The sequence below is a fragment of the Paramisgurnus dabryanus genome, chromosome 14 (genome assembly GCF_030506205.2).
Source record: "Paramisgurnus dabryanus chromosome 14, PD_genome_1.1, whole genome shotgun sequence".
Lineage (NCBI taxonomy): Eukaryota > Metazoa > Chordata > Actinopteri > Cypriniformes > Cobitidae > Paramisgurnus > Paramisgurnus dabryanus.
In genome coordinates, this window is record NC_133350.1 from 28,838,123 (window position 1) to 28,863,312 (window position 25,190).

Sequence of the window (25,190 nt, forward strand, 5' to 3'; positions counted from 1 at the left end):
GAAGAGCCTCTTCTTCGAGGATTTAAAAAATATGCACCAAAATTACATTTAATAATAAAGTTTCACATTTAATAAAAAAAAATATACACTGCGGTCAGTGAAATTGTTCGTTTTAAAAATTTATTTTAGTTAAGTTTAGATCATTTTAAATGTTTTTTTTTTTTTTTTTTTTTTTTTTAGTTAACGAAAAGAAGTTTCCATGAATAGTGACAAAATATGCCCCGACCGGCTCAGCTGGAAAAAAGTCTTCAACATTGAGTTCTAGTTTAATTTGTGTAGGGTTTACCAACAATTGTGGTTGCCATAAGAGATGTTTTCAATTAAGTAATGACCATGAAAAACACAATTTTATGTTTGTTGAGTAAAAGGAACGACTTCGGGAACCACTGGAAAATGTTTAGATGACTGTCGTCCAAAATTGCAAAACAGCACCGCAGAAGCAAATGAAAATGAGAAACAGAACAAAAGAAAAGCCAAATCCCAGATTCTCAAGAACCAAGCACACAAACAACTGCCAATTTAGATCAGCTTTCAAGGAGGCGCTCTTAATTAGCCGCTTTAAAAGAAACGTTATGGTGAAACGTTGAACAAAAGGACTCAAATCACAAGACATCATGTATCCCATTCACCTAAAATAAAGTAAAGTTTCCACTAAACAACTCATGGACATGCTCCAGACGTAAAGGCTGGGATATGCTAGCCCAGCTGTGTATTTTATGCTTAAAAAGCAAATGTGTTGCATCATTAGCTTAGCAACATGCTAACATCAATGCACTATTTGTGTGATGATGTAAGTTTAACTCAACCATGCTAAAATGCATTATGTTCTGACCTGCTTATGAGCCTCAGAAAGTAGTCTATGTAGGCAGTCTGCAGCAAGCCTCACTAGGTTTTGTAACAGAGCTGACATCCCATCCAGAATCAGCCATTAAGATGGGCCTTGTTTTCATAGTTTAACTTGAGTAATGAGATGAAATGTGATTTTGAAAGGTTGATTGAGTAGAACAGACCTCCAGCAGCCACGGTTTCAGCTTGCGGTCAAGGATGATGTCAAAACCCAGCAACTCAAAGCAGACACTGGCGCTCCCTGGTGGCTGACCGGGGCGGCACATGCGGTAGGCGTGGAGCACATGTGGCTCGGCCACTATCAGGGTCTTTACCACCAGTTCCTACAAACAAATAAACACATTTTGGTTACATACTGTAGGAAAAGTACATAAGAAACACATTTTGTGGTTTGGGTATTTTTTGGTCTTTTAAACAAAATGTTCTTTAAATTTAATCAGTATTTTTATTATGTCAAAGTAATTCGAATTTTACTCTAAAATGGCTAAAATTACATACAATTTTCTAAGATCTAGTAACATAAAATACTTTATTCTTTTGAAGTTACTGGGTTCTCTGTGAAATACAAACACTGTTAGCTAAATTTTTTTGCATTACATGTTCAATATTGTGTTGTTATGGCAATGCCACATTCCCAGTCTGAGTTATATATTCTAATGTATCTTTAGTTCAGGATCACATGTACATTTGCTTTATTATCTATGCATTTATGTTGTGTAAACACAACCTATGCCATTCAGAATCACAGCTTTGTTGGCAGAATAAATTAATAAAACGATCATAAAGACCATAATTTTCTTGTTTTATAAAAAAAAACAAAAAATTTGCCTGCAATTTTGTTAACAAGAATAATGTTCCCCGAACGCTTCATTGAGTGAACTGTTAAACGTCCCGCTAGGGTGTTAACATGCAAACAGCCCGTATAAGAGACTCATTAACATCCCAACTCCCTAAAGAGACATGATAGGTCAAAGACTGACAGTCTGCCACGAAAAGTCAGGAACCCATCACAGGTTGACAGGAACAGACGGACTATATTAGCTGCCATACTCTTATCACGGCTCTGGCAGGCCGCCGGTCTCCGTGCATGATTAAACAGAGACAGTGATGAAGTATAATAGGCAGATAACCGGCAGTCCCCTAATGTACAGTTAAGGAGAAAGGGGTTAGAACCCAGCACGCGGCCTCCGGCGAGAACAGAAGGTATATGTGCACCTGATCCGACACTTGAATTAGAATTTATAATACGGTATCAGAAGATGTGACCTGCTTCAACATCAGAGAAATGACTTGGGTAATAAGTAAAGTGTAATATCAACACCTATAAGCCAATAAAGGGGCAACCGGATTGCTAGGAAAGGCATGCTGGGTAAACTGCGACTCTTGTGCACGCATTTGCCAAAGACGTCAGCAAACACAGACATGAGGAGAGCGGATGAACTCTCAGTTTACAAAGATGAAAAGTCAGGAGTGGGCGGTTGACAAGAGGTACCACAAACAGAAAAAAGATAAGGGCATAGGTGTCACTCAGTTAACACACTGACAAAAAAAAAACATTCGCTTTAAAAGAGAAAATATAATAAAATTGGCTAAAGTGAAGTCAGTGAGTCTAATAAAAGGAAAGGTAATGATTTAACTCACCGATACATCTCCCCAGAATTTGGCCACGTCATAATCGTTGGTTCGGAGGAACTCGGTGAACCAGCCGATGGACCTCTTACTGCCTTTATCCACCGTTTCGTCCCGCTCAAAGTTTTCATTGTGTTTGTTGACCGAGTAGTTGGTCAAGTGCATGTAGAGCTGGCTCTGAAAGAAAAATAAACACAAAACGCCGCCGCAAGAGTGCTTACTCGATCTAAAAAGTATGATCACATTAGTCCAATTCTGGCATCTTTACACTGGCTACCAGTTAAATATCGCATAAAATTTAAAATATTACTAATCACCTACAAAGCATTAAATGGCCGAGCGCCCTCGTATATTACAGAATTACTGTCAGAATACAATCCACCACGTAAACTGCGATCACAAAATTCTGGTTACTTAATTATCCCTAGAATATCAAAAGTGTCTAAAGGTGGTAGATCCTTTTCCTACTTGGCCCCTAAGCTCTGGAATGACTTACCAAAAAATGTTCGAGCATCAGACACAGTCGAGCAATTTAAATCTAAACTTAAGACATTCTTCTTTAACAAAGCATTCACAAAGAATGTCCAATAAATGTACTTTTCCCGCAGTAGTTATTTTGTCTAGAACAAAGCACTCACATACCTCATATGGGTAATTTACTCTTGCCGCAATAGTTAGCCTGTCTGGAACCGAGCTGAATTAAACCACTATAATGTATGACACTTGCATTACATGCGAACGGCCCCTACGCTAATAGAATTCTGTTTTTGTCTCCCTGTCTCGTCCTCGACCCTGAGGACATTGAGACAAACAGACCCAGTTCCTGTAGCTGTGAAGGTCGTCACACCACTGATCTGTCCTTCAACGTGATGCCCAGCCGATGCGCGACCAACGACCACCGGCTGAACCAGTTTAATCCGCTTACCCACTTCCTATCCCTACCCTATCTATATATATAAATATATATAAATATTAATCTCTCCCTAGGGTTTTTTGTCCTTCTAGGAGTTTTTCCCACCGGGTTTTCTCCTAAGGGGGTTTTTTAGTCCCAGGGAGAGTCAGTTTTTTAGTCCCAGAGAGTGGCTTAACTTAGCACTTTACTGTATACGTGACATTATTAATACGCTCGCTTACACGGTTTATCCATAGCCGCTTTATTCTACTTCTTATACTATGTATTGATTTTCAGTGTTCTCCTCTACATCTACTCATGTAAAGCTGCTTTGCAACAATTGACAATTGTGAAAAGCGCTATATAAATAAAATTGAATTGAATTGAACAATCATCATATTTAGACGGTGAAACATAAAAAGTCACAATATTTTGTAACACTTTACAATAAGGTTGTATTTGTTAACATTAATAAAAATAATACATTAGCTTACATGAACTAACAATAAGCAATATAGTTTTTCAGCCTTTATAAATTTTTGTTAATGTTAGTTAATGCCAATATAGTTGTTCACGTTCATGTTGCATACTAATGTTACAGTTACAACTTTTCAATTTAATAGTATATTAGTAAATGCTGAAAATACATGAACTAAGATTAATAAATGCTTTAGAAGTACTGTTGATTCTTGGTTTATGTTAGTTGTTAAAGGACAAGTTCGGTATTTTAGACTTAAAGCCCTGTTTTCAGATTGTTTATGGTCAAATAGAATGGTTTTGACTGAAATTTCGACATTTTCGGCTGCCCTGAGAATTTTCGCGTGTTTGTGTTTCAGCTCAGACTTCTACAATGGGTTTATAGGTGCACTGGAACAATCCTTCCTAAAATGCATTAAACTTTCGTTTACAAAGACGTGAAACTCACCGAGTGGTCAGGGGTGTTCACTGGTATGCTCACACAAAAATCGCTCCAAAATACGCGTTCCAACAGGTTTTATCGTAGTTTTTGCCAACTCCATTGACTGTATTAGACGTCCTGTGAGGTACGGTATTACTCCGCGCCGAGAACTTTGTTTCTATTCTTGCAATTGGCAAAGGCGGATTAGCGCCACCACCTGGGCTGGAGTGTTTATTATTCAAGCTCTAAGCGGAAGAATGTACGGGTGTGAGGCGTTTGGGGAAATAGGTCCACAAGTTAACAACGAATGCTAAAACAGCTGTTGGAAAGCATCTTTTGCAGCGATTTTTGTGTGAGCATATCAGTGAACACCCCTGACCACTCGGTGAGTTTCACGTCTTTGTAAACGAAAGTTTAATGCATTTTAGGAAGGATTGTTCCAGTGCACCTATAAACCCATTGTAGAGGTCTGAGCTGAAACACAAACACGCGAAAATTCTCAGGGCAGCCGAAAATGTCGAAATTTCAGTCAAAACCATTCTATTTGACCATAAACAATCTGAAAACAGGGCTTTAAGTCTAAAATACCGAACTTGTCCTTTAACAAATACAACCAAAGTGTTACCGATGCAAACAAACCCAAAAGTCTTTGAGGTACAGCAATGCATTTAATATGCATTATACTGTCTGGGTACTGATCTTTTTTTTAAACAAAATGTTTAAAATACATTAAAATACATTTTTGTCCACTTTAGATACCATAATAAGACACACGTTTTATAGCATACTGCAAAAAATGATTTTCAAGAAAAACTTTCTTAGTATTTTTGATTGTTTTCAGTAAAAATATAAAAAAATTCTTAAATTAAGATGCCTTTTCTTGATGAGCAAAACGACCCAAGAAAATAAGTCTAGTTTTTAGACCAAAAATATCAAATTTAAGTGATTTTGTAAATACAACAAGCAAAAAAATCTGCCAATGGGGTAGGCAAAAAAATCTTGAACATTTTTCTTAAACATTAAATTCAATAAAAATTTTTTTAAAAAATTGCTTACCCCATTGGCAGATTTTGTTTTATGCACAAAATCACTTACATTTGATATTTTTGGTCTAAAAACTAGACTTATTTTCTTGGGTCATTTTGTTTATCAAGAAAAAGCATCTTAATTTAAGAATTTTTTGATATTTTTACTGAAAATAAGACAAAAATACTAAGAATTTTTTTTCTTGAAAATCATTTTTTGCAGTGCACTATGACATACTGGGTGTCATTGTTTAGGCACGAGTACAACTAAGTTTTGTGTACATTTTTCATTTTGCGAACAATTTACATTACAATACATTTATATGAGTTTGACAAACGCTTTTATAAGTGACTTTGGGTCAAGCCCATGATTTTGCGTTACCAAGTAAGCTATACATAAAAAAAAAAAACTTTCTTACTTAGTATTTTTGTCTTGTTTTCAGTAGAAATATAAATAAATCTTAAAGGGATATCCCTTATATGCTCATTTTCCAGCTTCCCTAGACTTAAATATTTGATTTTTACTGTTTTGGAATCTGTTCAGCCGATCTCCAGGTCTGGCGGTACCATTTTTAGCATAGCTTAGCATAATCCATTGAATCTGATTAGACCATTAGCATCGCACAAAAAAACCCAAAGAGTTTCAATATTTTTCCTATTTAATACTTGACATTTCTGTAGTTACATCGTGTACTAAGACCGACAGAAAATTAAAAGTTGTGATTTTCTAGGCCGATATGGCCAGGAACTATACTCTCATTTTGGCGTAATAATCAAGGACTTTGCTGCTGTACCATGGCTGCAGAAGGTGCAATGATATTACGCACTGCCCGAAAATAGTCCCCTGCTATTGAAATTTACCCAGGGGAGAATTTTCCGTCGCTCTTAGTACACAGTGTAACTACAGAAGAGTCAAGTTTTAAATAGGAAAAATATTGAAACTCTTTTGTCATTTTTGACTGAGATGCTTAATGGTCTACTTAGATCATTGGATTATGCTAAACTATGCTAAAAGTGGTACCGCCAAAACTGGAGATCGGCTAAATGGATTCCAACATGGTAAAAATCAAATCTTTAACTCTAGGGAAGCTGGAAAATAGGCCTATTTAAAAAAAAAAAGTGGAGTGTCCCTTTAAATAAAAATGCATTTTCTTGATAAGCAAAATAACCTAAGAAAATGAGTAGAGTTTTTAGACAAAAAAAAAAATGATTTAAATGAGTTTGTGCTTAAAACAAGCAAAATATCTGCCAATTGGGTGAGACAATATTTCTTGAATTAAGTGTTTAAGAATAAAGTTAACTTATTTCAAGATTTTTTTTCTCACCCCATTGGCAGATATTTTTGCTTGTTTTAAGCACAAATTCATTTCAATTGTATATTTTTGTATATACTTATTTTCTTAGGTCGTTTTGCTCATCTAGAAAATCTTAATATAAGACATTTTAGATGTTTGTACTGAAAACAAGACAAAAATACTAAGTAAGAAAGTCATTTTTTGCAGTGTAGACATAAGAATTGTTTTACAAAAAAACAGCCTGATTTGATCCCAGCGCTCTGACTCACCAGGTTCGACTCATTGGGCGTGTGGTACTTCTCCGTACCCATCCGTACCAGGCCGTCATTGTAAAGGAAGACACGCAGAGGGTCGCAGGAAGTGACGAGGATGTAGAATCTCAAGTCAAACTTGTAGCCCTCCATGAGAAAGGGCTTGTCTAAATATTCCTGCACAATGAAGTGATCCTGCATCGGAAGCTTCTCGAAGTTCCGAATCAGAGATATCCTGAGACAGAAAATCATAAGGTTTTATTAGTGAACCACCCAAAACTGTGCTGCATACATATATATTAGAATGTGTTACTGTGCCGGTTAAGAATACAAAGCTCTGAAGCATAACAGCCTAAAAGAGCGGCTTTATTACAGTGCTGTCTATATCACTGGTACCAGGAGCCTGACTAGGGCCAGGTTAATAGGACCAGACGTCTTGGTCTGTTTCAAGTCCTGCCACCATTTATTTCCTTTCATTTTGAGCTTGAGCAGGTCACCGGCACTTTGCTGTTATAGCATAGAGACGACGACATGCCAGCAAATGCCAAACATGTGAAAAAGTGAAGTTTGGATGTTTTACAAACAAAGGGGCCTTAGAAAAACCTGTTTGGAGAGTAAAATATACGGCCTTAGGTCTGCATTGACTTAATTAGTTACATGTTTCTCTTCCTCCTCTTTGAATGTGGCCTCAACGTTTACCTGAGACGCCAACCTTCCAGAGACCCCCGAGCTGCCGAAAGAGGGCACGGTCATCACAGCTCATTTGTTAGCCGTGTCAGCTGATAAATATTGCAATTGAATTTGTCGGTTTGTTCTTGGTGCAATTAGACGTGGAGGGTCGGCGCTAACCGAAACACAGCTGAATGCTTTTAGCAATTGTGTGGTTGGCTGTTTTTCAAGTATTTGCACTTTTGGCCCTGATGACATCTGATTTCTTGCTTCAGTTGTTTACTTAATGTTTTCAAAGGTGGGTATAGCTTTCTTCACTAGGAGAATTGGCTACAAATGAATAACACCATACATAATTATAAATGGAAATAAACATTTCAGTTCAGAATCTATCCTTGTTATTTCCATCTATAATATGTATTGTGTTATTTTTTCAAGCTTTAACAAACTGTAATGCTTGCATCAATTCTTTTGCCCCTCTACTTTTGGTTTTATTTTGTAAGAATGTGCAAATGATTGTGCTATCGTTTCATTTCTTTTTTTTATTAATTTGCTATCTTTGACTTAGTGTTGTGCGATATGCACCATAATGGGATCGTCCTATCGTCAGCCTGTGAGATTGCAAAATGGTGGGGCAATAGTTTACTCGTTTATTTATTTGTTTTTTTTATGACAAGCCACTGGAATGGTGGACAAAAACGAAGCGGATTTACTCTAAGGGCAGCTGGCAACAGTGTCACGACCGCAACCTTCTTAAACCTGATGCCAGTAATTGGCGTCATTGACCCACTCGCTGGTTTTAAACACCTGCGCACCCATATCAACCTCTCTAATGGAAGGAAATGTCATAGTCGCACGTATTACAAGCTCAGGTGCGAGAAAGAGAGTAATGCATATTACAAGTTCAGAAACTACAATAATAGCATATTAATAATTTATAACTATAATGGACAAACATGCAAACTATTGCCATAAAGGACCACTATCATGCATATGTCTGACTATCATCAGTAGACCATAGTATCGTCTATTGGCAAAACCCTACTTTGACGTGCACCTCTATGGTGTTAGTTTGATTTAATGCATTTAACCTTTCACACATTACATACAAATTACATACAAATACATCTAATCTAAGGGGGTGTGCACACCAAAGCTTTTAAACGTGGCTGAAAACACCAGGTGGAGGCCGACTGCCAGCTTTTTTTAGCTGAGCGCTTTGATTGCTATGATATTTTTGCTTTGTTTATCAGTCATTGAACAATGCGCCGGTTGGCTGTTGTGATGTTTTTCCCACCCGTCCTCCACTGTGATTGGATGGCCGAGTGAGAGTGACATTGACGAGCTGAGCTTTTGTCCCAAAGTTGAATATTTTTCAACTCTCTGCGCTAGGGGTGTCACGATTCTCAGAATCCTCGATTCGGACCATTTTCGATTCTAAGTTCGCGATTCGATTCGATACTCGATTTTTACATTTTTTTTAAAGCACAAAAAATGCTATGCCATTTTTAGGCTAGACTTTTATGAAATATAATATCTGACCTTAAACCCGGAGATGCCCTTCCATGTTGGTCTTTGCACCTTAGAAACAAATTTTTATTACCGTCAGACAAGATCGTGAGACTACACCCCAATAAGTCATGTTTAAATGCTGTTTTCATAACTCTTAAGCAACTGAAATAAGTTGTTGTAAAACCTAAACAGATCTCAGTTCAGAGAAACGATCGGTCCAGGCACAGACTCTGTTCTGCTGTGCACGCGTGGGTGCTCTGATTGAGTTCAGCTGAAGGTGGAAGGCACTTGCTGTTTTTTGTTTCCCATGTAATGAGCAGCTCGCGTTGTGTCTCCTGCATCCTCCATGCTATCTTTTAACAGGCTGTAGCTAGAGAAGTCAGAGGAGGTTGACTCGCAGCACTCAACACATGTTTTTTTTTACCGCTTGGCAAGACGTGACATGGGGGCGTGGCAGCATCGACAACTCCATTTTTAATTTGAAGTTCGAGGTTATGACTTAATTTCGATCGGTTTCAATTTAAAATCCAAATCGTGACACCCTTCTTTGGCGCTTAGTGCAGAAAAACGCCAAGGTCCGGAACTCTGCAGGAAAAAAACGCCAGCTGCTGGCTTTTTTGAAAAGCACCACGCTTCCATTGGAAACAATTAAAAACATATGCCGGCGTAACGGCTTTGGTGTGCACGCCCGCTAATACACAAATTCCACCAGGTGCAATAACCCTGCATGTTAAGGGAATATGCTTATATATTTGTATATACTAGGGCTGAATGATACATCGAATTTTCATCGTCATCGCGATATGAACTCACGCGATGAACACATCGCAACAGACAGCCTTGACGCGATGAATGAAGGGAAAACGGTAAGCGCATGTAATGAATGTTTGACCCGTCAGGTTTAGTCCTGAAGACATGCCCTGCGTCCCAAACCGCATACTTCCATACTATATAGTAGGCGAAAAAGCACTACTTCTCGTACTCTTTGCATACTATATAGTATGGAAGTAGGCAGTTTGAGAGGAAACGGATGGTTTGCGCATTCAGGGGAACCCCCAAGTCAGCTACGCTCAGATTGATTTGTGAGGTGTCAGTTGCGACGCTGTGCCTGTTAGCAAAAATGATGGCAAGAAAGGAGAGAAGAGTGAGGAAAATGTGTTGTCAGACGAAGACCTTGTGGTGAAAAGGAACAGCACTTCAGCTGGAATTATTCTAGATTTAGGAGAGATGACGCTGCAAACACAGGTACTGTGGAAGCGGTGATTCACATATTGGGTCTATTGCGCGCTCAAGTTCATTATTTCAGTGGCCCCTAAAACATGAAAAAATATCAAATATTTATCGCAACTCACATCGTCATTGCAACATTAAACAATGTCATCGCACATCGCCAACTTTTCCTCACATCGTGCAGCCCTAGTATATACTATAATGTAAACATTGTTAGGGGCTAATCACCCCAAACCCATTTTGAAAACTTGGAAACGCAAGGCGCAATGCACTGCTTTTTTAAAGGGCGCTTGCTCTGACCTTGTTTGAGGGTGAGAGGTGCGCAAACAAACAGGAGACAATGAGTGAGTGGAGTCCAGTTGATCCAAACAACTGTAAACCTCCGTCACCACAACGACAGGCCCGCCTCTCCCCTCATTCGATTGGACAATAGAAAGACGCGAATGACGCCAGGCGCTTTTCCGCTTTCAGAGCTCCTTTAAAAGCACGTGCTGCGGCAGGTGGCAAAAACCACAAGGTGTTAAGCGCGTATAAAAAGCGCGCATACACTCCCTGCCCATAGAATATAATAAAAAAAAGGCGCCTGCAATGTCCAAAAACGCGTTTTGTGTGATCGGCCCAAACAAACAAATAAACAAACTTGAAATGTAAAACATTCGAAAGCAGAAAATGTAATGATATTTAATACAAATTATTGGACAAACATATTTTTACAGGTTTTGCACATTTACACAATATTGCGACTGGAAGTGACAAAAAATATTCAGCTTATGCGAGTAACTTAAGTAGTTAATAAGAGTGCCCATCGTTGTAGAAAACACGATAAATATTTTTATATGATTTTATACACCAGTTTGTTTAAAACAAGAGCAAAATTGCAAAATAATGAACAATACCAAGGACCAAATAAAGACCAAACGTAAAGTCAAGTCATTCAGTTTTCCCAATTAAAATGGTTAAAAATGATTTACTGTGATTGGCTCTCATTTCTGCTGGTGTAATAAGTGACTCCTAAGGGTTCTGCAGAATTTATTGCACTTCACATGCATTCTGTTTTCAATAAAAAATGCCACATTAATCACAGCTTATCATTAAAACCTGTTTTGTTTTAGAAGTTATTCTATAATTAAAAATTAAATATTAATTGCTATTTAAATTTGGGTCTCAGTCAAGCGCAGGGTCTCTAGTCACCCTTTCTTATCTCGTCGGTAATGGCGGCAGTCTCGGCTCCCACGCTTGGCTTAGGTGTATGTTTAGCATCCGGTAGTTTGTGTTGCGTTGTGTTATGTTGTAAGGGATAATGGGGTTGTTTGAATTGCGTGACATGATTGATGAGGGCTTATGGCAGGTAATCAAAACCCACTTTGGCCGACTGTTTAATTTGGCAGTGCTGGGAATCTCGTCTTTGAGGCCTCCACACTTTTTAACAAGCCTCTGCTTAGACACAAACAATATTCATTTAGTTTTGGGCCTGAAAAATAAATTACGTAGGAAGATATAACTTAATTTCCTGCGTCACGCTACGCTTTTCAAATTTAATCTCTAGTCTTGGCTCTGCCATACAGACGATCTTCTTTCGCTACTCAAATGTGCCACAATAACTCAATCTTTTGATGACTTCTCATATTAATAAGTACCGGCTTTCTATAGCGTATAAACATAGGCAAGTTCATTTACAGTACAGTATCTACAGGATAATTGAAAGCCATCTTGTGCTCCATCCACTATGGCATACATTTACAGTAGCTTTAGTGTATGTTTGGATAAAGCTGGGATTGGGTTATGAGTAATATTAAAGTGATTATAAGGACTGGGGTAGGGACCATGCACTCTAAGGGGGCGTGCACACCAAGGCGTTTATGGCAGCGGTTGGCCTATGTTTTCAATTGTTTCCAATGGAAGTGCCGCTCTTTTCAAAAACGCCAGGAGCTGGTGGGGTTTTTATGGGTTCAACACTGAGGAAAGAGAGTTAAAAATTTTACAACTTTGTGTGAAATACTCAGCTCATCAATGTCACTTCTCACTTGGCCATCCAATCACAACAAAGGAGAGGCAGGACAAATATTACAACAACCATCCGGTGCATCGTTCAACGACTGATAATAAAAGCAGAAGTGTCACAGCAACCAAAGTGCTCAGCTGAAAAAGCTGGCAAGCGCCTATTCATGAATATCAGCTGACGTCACTCACATCTCAAACTTGTCTTCCGCCATTTTGAGCACCTAAAGTGGTCACAAAAGAACTAGAAGCTATGCCTTCAATATGTTGTGAGCATCAAAATCACTATTTTTACAACACTAAGAAGGCTCAACACAACATGATACTTTGCTGGAAGTATCACCTGTGTCTCTACACATGAACTCAAGCATTGAGAACATTGTTTGTGTACACAGAGTTTACTAAAAAAAGAAGGTTTTGAAAACTGACTTTGGTTGTTTTGGTGTCCGCTCGCCGCCATCTTGGCAGTCAAGATGTATCGATCTCCGAATACGACATAGGGAGGGAGGAGAGTAAAGATGGATAGCTCCTAAAGCATAGTTTCATATAAATGCACGGATAATTCGTTGTTTTGTCGCAAGTGAAAAACAATATTGACCTTCTAGTTGAAAAAGACGCCTCATATGAGATTCATTCATTCACATTCGGAGATCGATTCTTTAACACTAGAACAGCCATGACGGTCAAAATGACCGTTTTGAAATTTATATTTACAATAACTTTGTTAATTAAAAAAGTACAATCTTGCTGGTTTGTGACTTTTCCTAAAAGTGTTTGTATTTTTACTTACAATAGATTTTATATAAATTACACAAAAGGCAAAGAAAATGTGACCATTTCTACCTATTTCAGCCATAGCGGTCATATTGACCGTTCTAAATTTCGCGCAATTCTATTGTCCTTTCCTGCGGTTTATTGTCTCTGTCAGCGTCTCCAGTACTATTAGCATATGCTTGTTTGCTTACAAATGCAAATTATTGGAAAACAAATTAATATTGCCTTTTAAAAAAAAGGTTTATAAAGAGTTTATAGGGAGCGTTTTAGAAATGTGATACAAATAATAAAATGAAGAGAAATATGACTGCTGTGACAGCGACCTTTCCTGGGTGCAAGACAACAGTTCATCCTCATCAAAAAATGAGTCAGAGTCCTTACCAAGGAAAAAGAGGCGGCTACCTTCATCGGAGATTAGGGATCCAGATGTTTCATTCACATCTGACAAGCTTGCGGCTGCCCTGCTCTCCGCTATGCACCGCTGTCCTATCGAGTGCTGCTCTGCGCAAGTTATATTCACTAGTTCTGCTGGTCATATTATTATTATTAGAATATTACTATTATAATTATTATTAGGACCGTCTTTCAGTCAACTGAACGTCCAGGGAGAAGGCAGAGCCTTGTCCTGACTGAAGCTGCTGGCCCCAACGCGCACACGAAGCGCAACATCGAAGATGCGCTCACGGCCTTTCTGTGTTTGTTTGACGATGCCACAAACCCTTGTGCGGAAATTGTGCGAGGAGAAGAAAAGTAACTTGTGTTGACTGTGAAGCTTAAATAGCCGAGCACGGTATTGATCTGTTTATTTAATATAAAATTTGTAGCCTAATTGTTTTATGGTTCTAAACTTCGTTCGTGGCTCTTTTTGTTTACTTTATAGCAGCTTGTTTTCAGCTTTTCCGTTTATGTTCTGTGTTATAAGTGTATGATAAATGTTAAAACACATTTTTTCATAGTCAAATAGATCCTTTAATTTGTTATTTTGTTGTTCCGAGTTATGTTAAATAAATACAGAGAAATACTGAATATAGCGTATGCAATTATTACATTTTACTTTATGAGATGGTGTGAATATTTATAAATGTATAATTATCTTTTTAACTAAATAAAAAATGTAGATGTTGAGGTTATTTGGTTTTTTAAAATATATCCTCACACAATTAATACATTAATCTCTCATTTGGGGAATTTATCATTAGAGATAATAGAGTTTATAATCTAGCGGTCAGAATGACCGCTAACGGCTGTTCTAGTAGTCTTGGAATTCTGGCGCTTCTAGTGTTACAGTTTTTTTCGATTGCTAAACGCCAGTGGGCACAACTGGAGTCACATGTGCAAAACTCTAACTACAGTCTGCACAGCAGCAGTTCATGTGGACCAAACTCTAGTTCGTTTTTCATTGCTTGAACACAGTTTTCAAAACTTTACACACTTATTCCATGACTTTAATCACAACCTGCACAACACTGTGGATTTACAGCACTTTGTTCAAATGCTAACACACTGCTGTCAAAACTGTGAATCACACATTCAAAACACAATTGATTTCAGCATTGTGCCTTTCAAACACTGCTGATTGCAATTTCATATAAATATAAATTCCAATTTCATATATATATTTCATTTATATATAATATTACCTTTCATGTACTTTAAGTTTCTACCTTTTTTCTCATTACTGTAATTCCGTAAATTACTACAGACAACTGAAGCAAACTGCTAATTTTCATTTACCCTAAAAAATTATGATGTTCTAAAAAAAATATTGTGATAAATCAATAAATAAATCATTCTTTAAAGAAAACATTACTTGGTGTGACATCACTGAAATTGTTAAAACTGTAAAGATATAAAGTTAGTATTTTGTGTATTGGTGTTTGATGTTAGTGTTTTTCCTCTCAGTGTGTTGTGAGTGACAGTGTGTGTTATCTCAGTGAGGGTTGTGTTTAGTGTTTGGCTGCACGGAGCTGTTTTGAGCCATATGTTAAGAGTTGTGCTCAGGTGACTTTTGGTAGTGCAGACTGTAGTTAGAGTTTTGCACATGTAGCTCCAGTTGTGCCCACTGGCGTTTAGCAATCGAAAAAAACTGTAAGTCTGGCAAAGATGACGGGCAGACACCATAACAGCCAAAGTCATTTGTACAAAACCTTTCTTTTTAGAAAAACTCTGTGTACACAAACAATGTTCTCAATGCTGGCATTCATGTGTAGAGATCCAGGTGATACTTCAAGCAAAGTTTCCTTTAGTGCCTTGCCTTCTTAAATGTTGTAAAAATAGTGGTAGTTCGGTAGCAGCGAACAGCGGCTGGAAGAACGCATCAGGAATCGAGTAGGCATCACACCCTAAACAAGATGTTTTTTTTAAGTAGCGTTTCTTTTCATGAGAGTCGAGGTGTGAAATGTTGTCTTTTGTAGCCATTTACTGTATCCGTAAGAATCATAAACAGTAAAAGATAAGATATCTGTAAAACCTAGGAAGCTAGCCAATGCTTGTCAATAGCGTACTGGTACTCGGTAGGTACTCAAGATGGCGGCAGGCAACTGGAATGACGTAAAAGGTCACATGACTGATATACATGAATAGTCGCGTCTGTCTGGTGTTTTCAGACAGATTTAAAAGCTTTGCTGTACTCACCCCCTAAATTCTGCTGGGTTATTTTTAACCCATTAGGTAAATATTGGACAGAATACATGTGGGTTATAAATAAACCTATGCTGGGTTGTTGTTAACAAAACCATGAGTTGAAACAACCCATCATGGGTTTATTTAACATGTGTTCTGTCCAATATTTACCCAGCATTTGGTTGAAAATAACCCAGCAAAATTTATAGTGTGGGGGTAAAAATTTGGGGCAAAAAAACTCTCTCTCCGCTGACAAAACTTTCAAATGTAAGGTTTGTGCTTCCAGATGAAATTACATAAAAATTGCAAGGTAATGTTTCACATCTGCACATTTTTGAAGGGCTATCAGATGCATGAAAATGACTTACAGCTCATGATGGCCATTGGCAGTGGTGGCCGGTGACTTCTATTTTCAAGGGCGCTCGATGCGAAGTTCGTCACATGATGTATGTAGCCCATCATGTGTGTGGTTCCTTTTTTCTAAATATGTGTTCTGCGCTTTGAGAGATCGTGTGTGCATCACGTGTCATGCCAAAATAAGTGCCTGCTGCAGACGCGTCTAAAGGGTTTATGATAAAAGAGACGCTTGTGTTTGCCAGATACTCGCATAATCTCATGCATAATCAGAGTTTAGTGTTAAGGGAGTGTCTTGCGTGTATTTTGTGAACATAAGCGTCTCTTTTATCATAAACGGTTTTCGGCGTGTGCAACAGGCACTTATTTTGACAAAACACGTGATGCACATAGGATCTCTAACGAAACGCAAGAACACATATTTTAAAAAAAGGAACCACACACGTGACAATCTGAACACTTATTTTGAATTAGCGTCCCTCGGATGAGCAGTCATGAGCCGCCACTGGCCATTGGTGAATTTTGTGGTTCAGCCAATCAGCATTGTCATTAGTTAGTCACAAGATTGGCTCAATAATCTCGAAAAAAAACATGCACAGTATGTGAACTGAAGATATAAAGTTGCCCCTCCCAAACCTGTGCATGGGTTAAATTTTGTGGATCAACTCGTGTATGTATTAACCAGTTCTCGCCATGAATATAGCCATAGATGCTGGAATGGTGTACAGAATAACTAAATGAAAAAAAAGAATATTTTGATGTTTAGCGAATAAGGCGTTAAATTTTTCATTTAAGAAATTGCCCTTCTTTATATTGAAACACTAATCCACCGATTTAACACTCAGTCATATAGAAATCAAAACGTTTGCTCTACTGAACCTACCCATGACCCATGGCTCCATTCGCAGGCTTTACAATAAATGTTTTCTGCTTGCGTTTCCGTTTCAACTCCTTGACGTAGTTTTGGAACTGAGTGCACTCAGCTGGGAAGATCCAGGTTTTGGGGCTGAAGCTGTATTCCTGAGGCTGACTTTTAATCATTCTAAAAAACAGAACAGGACATTAAAATGAGTAAAGGTGAATTTCCCTGGCTTGGAGGGCAGCTGTGATCAGTCATGCATCTGGTACTGTATCATGTTTGCAAACTTACTTGGCCATGTTCCTCGCCAAGCAGTCTTTCCGACAGATCTCACCCATTCCCGGGAAATGGTTTATCCTCTGAGGAAAATAATCATACTGTTAGAGGGCACTTGGTTATTCACCTCTGAGAGAAAAAAGCACAACATTACAGCCAAAGTCTTGAACTGAGACTATAATATTTTGACATTTATGTCCAATTACAGACTCAAAACAAAAGGTGGTTGTCAGACCTTTCTTAACCCCTATTTAGTTTCCCACATTGTTTTTAATTTAAAACTAAAAAAGACGATCAATTTCGACTCTAAGGGCCAAGGTAATTGGTTCTGCATCAGAGCTTGTGTAGTTGTATGTACTGACAGATGAATGAATTGCTTTGAATGCAAAGACGAAAGCAGAGGGAGGCGGGGGGGGGGGGGGTTGTTTTTCTGTATTCTTTAAGCAAATGAGGCTGAACGGGGCCATTAATTTGACTCGTATGACCTGTAACTCGGCTGCCGAGCCAATCAAAGACAAGCAAGAGAGAGAATTTACAAACAACAAGCATTTTAAGTGTACAAGGTTTGACCATATAAAAACATAATAAACATAATAGAAAACGTTTCATGAAGCGGAGCGTCAAAGCCAATTGTTTGGGGTATTTTTCTTTGGTGCTGTAATCCTGTGATATGTGACAGCGAATGCTCAACAGACGTACTGTACAGAGCCGCTTTATGAAAACAAGCTCTTAGCCACACTAAACAAAACACAATACAATAATGTTTAATATGGAGCTTTAATAGCATCACATACATTGAGTGTAAAAGACATTTGCTTGAAATTGGAAGATGGATTTGTGCAATACTTTCTTAAAAAGTGTTAAGTGTATAGCCAAACCTTATTCTCATAAGTTGTTTTATTTGTGAAGAATTACATTATTAAATAATGTATCATCTCCCCAAAAAATGTTGCGATCATTTTCTTATCCTCAGACATTTTTCTCAGCAACACTGTGCTTTAAAACACGCTCTAATTAAAAAAAAAAAACTTTATTATAAAAATTTTAAAGGTGCCATGTCACAAGACTTTTTTAACATGCAAAATAAACTTTGGTGTCACCAGAATGTGTATGTGAAGTTTAAGCTCAAATTACCCCACAGATATTTTATTATAGCTTTATTATACCGTGCAAATGCACGTTTTCTCAATGAATGAATTTGAATCCGAACGCCAGGGGGCGCTCTCGTGCAGAAACTCCCTTTGTGCCACAGAAGAAGTAGCATTACAAACGCTATTCCAGGAAATGTCTACAGGAATATTTATATCGCTGTTCTTCAGATTGTTTCAGGTTTTTTCATGATAATAAAAAAATATTTTGAATGATTTTGTTTAAAGAGTGTTGTTTTTTTAAATGCACGTTATAAACGAGTCAAACTCATAATGATTTTAGATTGATAAGGACTTCCTACTGACCAAATCCCGTAGTAAACGCACAAGCTGTGCATGAAACAAAGAATCCCAGCCTTGCAATGCAGAATCGATTTCAGACAGGCATTTTTAATGGGAGACGCGATTGAATCGTTACAGCCCTAAAAGTATCTTATTTGCTTATCATACCATCTCATTGCTGTCCAGGAGAACCAATTGAAATGTATTGAAGAGATTTTTTCCTATGGGAGCACTGAATGCTCTTCTACAGTAATTCTGTTGCAATCAATGGGATTTGTAACTTTGAGTTTGCTTTGTTACATCTATTAATGTAAACTTAAGATACTAAAGCTGTCAAAAGGTTAAAATATTTTTTTGCATATTTATTGTCTGGTGGGCCACCTTTATGTAGGCTACTGACCAATTTTACTTTGCAAGATTGAAGACCCCTGGCTTAAAACATTAACATCTCCTTTATAAAAAGGAAATACATTAAAATATTAGTTTCATAATTCAGTTGATGTTGATGAGGAGTGCTCTCCTAATAGCCCTAATGGGACAATAAAGGATTAGGGAACAGTGTCAAAAAAAAATGGTCCCCAGCGGTCACATGGGTATTACTCTTGAAAAAGCTACCATTTAGGTACACATTAATATGAACTCTTTGGTGTATATGTTTTTTTCTGACAGTGTATATATATTAAAATATGTGACCCTGTCTGTAAAAGACATATTTTAACACAATGTTTTTTTACATTATGTAGGATTATTTTATTAAAAAAACAGTAAATCATAAAAAAAGACATTAGCTGGGTTATCACAGATTGGGTCACATATAATATAAGGCTATTATACTGTAGACCATGATGGTTAGGCAAAGTAGATGAATATTGCTGATCAATCTGCAAATGTCTGGATTTTGGGAAAGTTCCTATAAGTAGTGTTGAAGGTCACCGTCTTAAGCAAACCAGGGAAAATAAAGGCAAACATCAGCAGCAGATTGCATTATCAGATCCATCGGATGTTATCATTATTAGCAGAAAAATTAAATTCAGTGGCAGTACCTGGTAGTTCCTGAGCTCAGCTATTTTCTCATGCTGCACGGAGGAGTCGTTCCAGATTAGATTGGCCGTCTCATCATCGTCTCTGACTTTATGAAAAGTCACCTCGTCTATTACAATACGAACTGCAAACAAATCACATTAGATTAGATTTGATATGCACTGACTTTGACGATCTTTTTCAAGTGCACTCAGGTGCACAAATCTCATTTCCATAATGACCAACACAAGAGCAGCACAAATTAGCGTCGGGTTTAAGACATGGTTTCTAATGCGTTAAATATTGCCACAAATATCAGTTTACTGATAAGCTCAAAACCTTAGTCACATTGGGTGCTGCATTAAAATAATCTCCTCCTATAAATTTTGCATCTGAAAAGGAAACTCCTTCAAATTCATATGGAATAAGGTCAGTCGCAAAAACAACTGTGTCCATGCCTTTCCAGCTGTAATTTTTTACTGTGTGTTTTAAGTCAATCCTGACAGTACTTTTATAATAGCAATAGAGGTGTTTGCACTGACGCAAGCTGTTAGTAAATCTGGCCCTTGACTGTTAAATGGCAACAGTCATAATTACTCTAAAAGCATTACAGTATAATAAAAAGCACGCACTGTAGTGTGCCAAAATTTCAAATTCAAGTAAAAAACTGTGAGTATAAAATAAAACTTGTCCCATTTAAGTAATTGTACCGTGAAACATTTTAGTTTATGTAATCAATTATCTAGAATAGATTTTCACATCATATAACTGTGATCCACTTAAACTTGTTTAATCACTTTATATTTATATTTACATAATATTTCGGGTTCAATTTCAGAAAAGCAACCGTTGCATTTCAAGGTAAGAATGAAACTACAATGATTGTATGTCTTAAAAGAAATAAATCTTAATTTTATAATGTATTTTAATTGAAATTTGAACCCAACCTAAACCCAACATTGGGCCATTTTTAACCCAGCATGTGTTCTGTTCAATATTTCCCAGCCATTTTAGCGTGTAATGAACTGCTTTACTGGCTTTAGGTCTTTGGCTCTGTGTTGTGGTAAGTATAACAACATCCCTTTACATGAATGAATGAGCATAGCTGTGGCCAATTACATTTTACACTGTAATAGTTTTCATTAGCGGTTTTAAATAAAAGTTAAGTAAAATCCCCATGGCTTATATCTCAGGAAAGCCCGGTACACACCACAAGATAATTGGGCTGAATTTGGGCAGATTTACCCCTTAAAGGAATAGTCTACTCATTTTCAATATTAAAATATGTTATTACCTTAAATAAGAACTGTTGAATCATCCCTCTATCATCTGTGTGTGTGCACGTAAGCGCTGGAGCGCGCTGCGACGCTACGATAGCATTTAGCTTAGCCCCATTCATTCAATGGTACCATTTAGAGATAAAGTTAGAAGTGACCAAACACATCAACGTTTTTCCTATTTAAGACGAGTAGTTATACGAGCAAGTTTGGTGGTACAAAATAAAACATAGCGCTTTTCTAAGCGGATTTAAAAGAGTAACTATATTTTATGGCGTAATAGCACTTTTGGGAGTACTTCGACTTGGCGCAGTAACACCCTCCCTCTCCCATTATGAGAGTGAGAAGGGGAGCGGACTTTTCAGGCGAGTCGAAGTACTCCCAAAAGTGCTATTACGCCATAAAATATAGTTCCTCTTTTAAATCCGCTTAGAAAAGCGCTATGTTTTATTTTGTACCACCAAACTTGCTCGTATAACTACTCGTCTTAAATAGGAAAAACGTTGATGTGTTTGGTCACTTCTAACTTTATCTCTAAATGGCAGCATTGAATGAATGGGGCTAAGCTAAATGCTATCGTAGCGTCGCAGCGCGCTCCAGCGCTTACGTGCACACACACAGATGATAGAGGGATGATTCAACAGTTCTTAGTTAAGGTAATAACATATTTTAATATTGAAAATGAGTAGACTATTCCTTTAAGACAATCCTAGGTAAAGTCCCGATCGTCTTCATGGTTGCACGATTATCTTAACAGATTTTCCTGGTTGTGTTAAGAGTGTCTGAATCTACTCAGAAGCATGTTGGGGCTGCTCCCATCGCAAATCGTAAAAATTTAACATGTTGAATATTTCTAATCAGCAATCTTGTTGTGTTGGGGAAACCCAGAGAACAAATGCACACACACGCTGTAGATTGTCACGTGAAACGAAACGATAACCAATCAGAAAGCAAGCAGATGAAAGATAAAACCATAACAACTACATGGCGCACCAAGCACAGTCTAAAGTGAGATGGACATCAGAGATGTAAAAAAGCTGTTCATTGTGTTAATGCCATTTCTTTATGTTTTTTACTGTAAAGTCACGTTTAGACGAGAGAAACATTGCAAGATCTTCCCAAGATTTCATGTGTTCTCAGATGAGACTCGCATTGTTTGTGAACGTGGTAAATCGTCAATTTTTCATCATGTTTGTGGTCTCTCACATTTTGAAAATCTGATGAAATTTAAAAATAATCTTTTGGTGTGTACCCAGCTTAAGTCAGACAAAAACACGCTTTTCAACAAGAGAAGAGAACATATTAGAAATAATCTGAGTTAAAGTATAAAAATTAAAAAAAATCCTGAAATACTACACTGCAAAAAAATGTTTTTCAAGAAAAAAAATCTTAGTATTTTGTCTTGTTCCCTTTCAGTCGGTCACTACGACGTCACGTCGTGACTGACGAATTGGGAACTCGCTTAGAGAGATGAACTTGGCATTGAGATATTTGCATAATGCTGGCGCCGCCCCACCAGGTGCGTATATAAGCAGCAGGTGCAAATAGGGAAATTAGCTTTTTATCGCTTCGAAAGCCGGCAGTATCTGCTACTGAGAAGCTACTTTACTCTGTTGGGATTCGATTGCTGAAGTTGGTTGGACTGGCAGTACCACAGTGGACGCTTCGCTTATTCCACGGCTCTGCATCTGTTTGTTTGTTTTGAGTTTAGTGTGTGCGTTGCCCTTCCTTGTGCGCATCATCAACTGAGCATCTGAGTGAATTTCCCTAAAAGAGTGATACGAGAGAGCTTTGTGCCTTGTTAAAGGCAGCCACTCTCTCGTATATCCGGAGATCAGCGTCCTTTTCAGGATGGCTTTTCGTCCGTGCGATCTTGGGTGCGGCAAATACATGGGTCCGAAGGACGGTCACGAGCGTTGTCTTTCGTGTTTGGGTATCGAGCACGCAGAGGCAGCGTTTGCTGGGGGTAAGTGTTCTCACTGCGAGAACATGTCCCTTGTGGATTTGCGGAGGCGGTTGTCTTTCCTCCGGGAAAAGCGCAACCCTCGTCATGCGAGTGCTGAGCGCCGCCACGGTGCGGCCGTCAAGCTCTCAAAGGAGGATCTCCGCATCACTGTGCTGAGCCGGTCGGGGGATTCGTCCTCATGCTCTCAGCCTCCTCATCCACAGCCGGTTGATGTGCCAATGGAGACTTCAGCGTCGTGTTCTACGATGTCTCTAGAATCCATTGCGCCTCCCTCCGGGTCCACCGACGCCGCAGCATCCGAGGGTGGGCCTCCTCCCCCTGACGTGGACCCCGACGCCCTTCATCCCTCTGGTCGGGTTGGGACGCCGGAGTTCGATCCAGAGATGGTGGCCGTGCTCGCTCGAGCGGCGGAGACCGTAGGGTTAGAGTGGGTTAACCCCCCTCAGCCCGAGCCGTCCCGCCTGGATGATTGGTTCTTTGGAGCTGCCCGGGTTTCACAACCCTCTCCACCGGTGCCTTTCTTCCCCGAGGTGCACGAGGAGCTGACTAGAACCTGGAAGTCGCCGTTTTCGACCAGATTACGGCCGTTTCAGCCCTCCCCCTCACCTCCCTCACCAGCGGAGCCGCTAAGGGTTATACGGGGATCCCTCCCGTGGAGCGCGCGGTCGCGATGCAGCTGTGTCCGGCCAACGCTCCCTCTTGGAAGGACCGCCCAACCCTCCCCTCTCGTGCTTGCAGACAGTCGTCCGGTTTAACGGACGCTGCCCACCAGGCATGTGGAGAGGCGGCTTCAGCCCTGCACGCAATGGCGTTGCTACAGGTTCATCAAGCGAAGGCCTTGAGGGATCTGCACGAGGGAGGACACGACTCGCCTGTCCTTTCGGAGCTCCGGGCTGCCACTGATCTGGCTCTTAGCGCTACGAAGGTGACAGCGCAGGCGATTGGTCGTGCCATGTCCACGATGGTGGTCCAGGAATGCCACTTATGGCTATGTCTGGCGGACATGTCGGATGCGGAGAAGAACAAGTTCTTGGACGCTCTAGTGTCCCAGGCTGGCCTCTTCGGTGAGTCGGTGGAGTCTTTTGCCCTGCAGTTCTCCGCCGCCCAGAAGCAGACGGAGGCGATCGCTCAGATCATGCCCCGGCGCAAGCGACCTGCATCTCGCCCTCCAGCGCCGGCTGCCCCCAAGATTCAATTCGCCCCCAAGATTGGTTTGCAGCAATAGACCTGAAAGACGCGTACTTTCATGTGTCCATTCTCCCTCGTCACAGACCGTTTCTCCGGTTTGCATTTGAGGGGCGGGCATACCAGTACAAAGTTTTACCGTTCGGGCTGTCTCTCTCTCCCCGTGTGTTCACGAAAGTAGTGGAGGCGGCGTTAAAACCCCTCAGAGAGAGCGGTGTTCGCATTTTGGCTTACCTCGACGATTGGCTTATAATAGCGCATTCTCGGCGGACGCTTTGCGAACACAGAGATTTAACGCTTCGGCATCTCGCCCGTTTGGGTCTTCGGGTCAACTGGGAAAAGAGCAAACTCTGCCACACGCAGAGGATCTCTTTTCTCGGGATGGAACTGGACTCGATCGATTTATCGGCGCGTTTGACAGAAGAGCGCGTCCAGTCAATTCTGACTTGCCTCGGTTCATTTCGAGGGAAGAATGCGGTCCCGCTGAAACAATTTCAGAAGCTCCTGGGGCATATGGCAGCAGCAGCGGCCGTGACACCGCTCGGACTGCTCCATATGAGACCGCTTCAGTGTTGGCTTCACGATCGAGTCCCGAGGAGAGCGTAGCGCGCCGGCATCCATCGTGTAGCTATTACACCTGCGTGTCGCCTAACATTCCCCCCGTGGTCGGACCCCTCGTTTCTCAGGGCTGGTGTGTCCATGAGACAGATCTCTCGGCATGCTGTTGTACACACAGATGCATCCGACATGGGCTGGGGTGCCACGTACGACGAGCTTACAGCTTCAGGGCAGTTGTGGGCAGTATATCTGGGACTTGTACGCTTCGCTACGGAGCTGCGAGGGAAGGATGTACTAGTACGCACCGACAACACTGCGACCGTTGCGTATATCAACCGTCAAGGCGATTTGCGCTCCCGTCACCTGTCGCATCTCGCTCGTCATCTCCTCCTTTGGAGTCAGAAGCATCTGAGGTCCCTTCGTGCCATTCACATTCCGGGCTCGCTCAATATAGCCGCGGACCTTTTTTCTTGAGCTGCGCGCCCCGGCGAATGGCGACTCCACCCCCAAACAGTCCAGCTAATTTGGAAGAAGTTCGGTCGTGCGCAGATAGATCTGTTTGCGTCGCCGTACGATACCCACTGTCGCCTGTTTTATTCACTAACCGAGGGCAGCCTCGGCGTG

At 39.8% G+C, this 25,190-nt stretch overlaps 1 protein-coding gene across 1 annotated transcript in view; it reads right to left on the bottom strand.

Moving 5' to 3' along the window:
• Nucleotides 1-25,190, bottom strand: part of ttll7 (tubulin tyrosine ligase-like family, member 7) — a 129,359-nt gene that overhangs the window by 80,590 nt on the left and 23,579 nt on the right. The window contains exons 4-9 of the mRNA XM_065241906.2: nt 19,604-19,725; nt 17,146-17,213; nt 16,879-17,037; nt 6,855-7,071; nt 2,488-2,652; nt 1,011-1,169 (exon numbers count right to left, since the gene is read on the bottom strand). Of these exons, the coding sequence (XP_065097978.1) occupies nt 1,011-1,169; nt 2,488-2,652; nt 6,855-7,071; nt 16,879-17,037; nt 17,146-17,213; nt 19,604-19,725 (890 nt within the window). The remainder of the gene's footprint in view (nt 1-1,010; nt 1,170-2,487; nt 2,653-6,854; nt 7,072-16,878; nt 17,038-17,145; nt 17,214-19,603; nt 19,726-25,190) is intronic.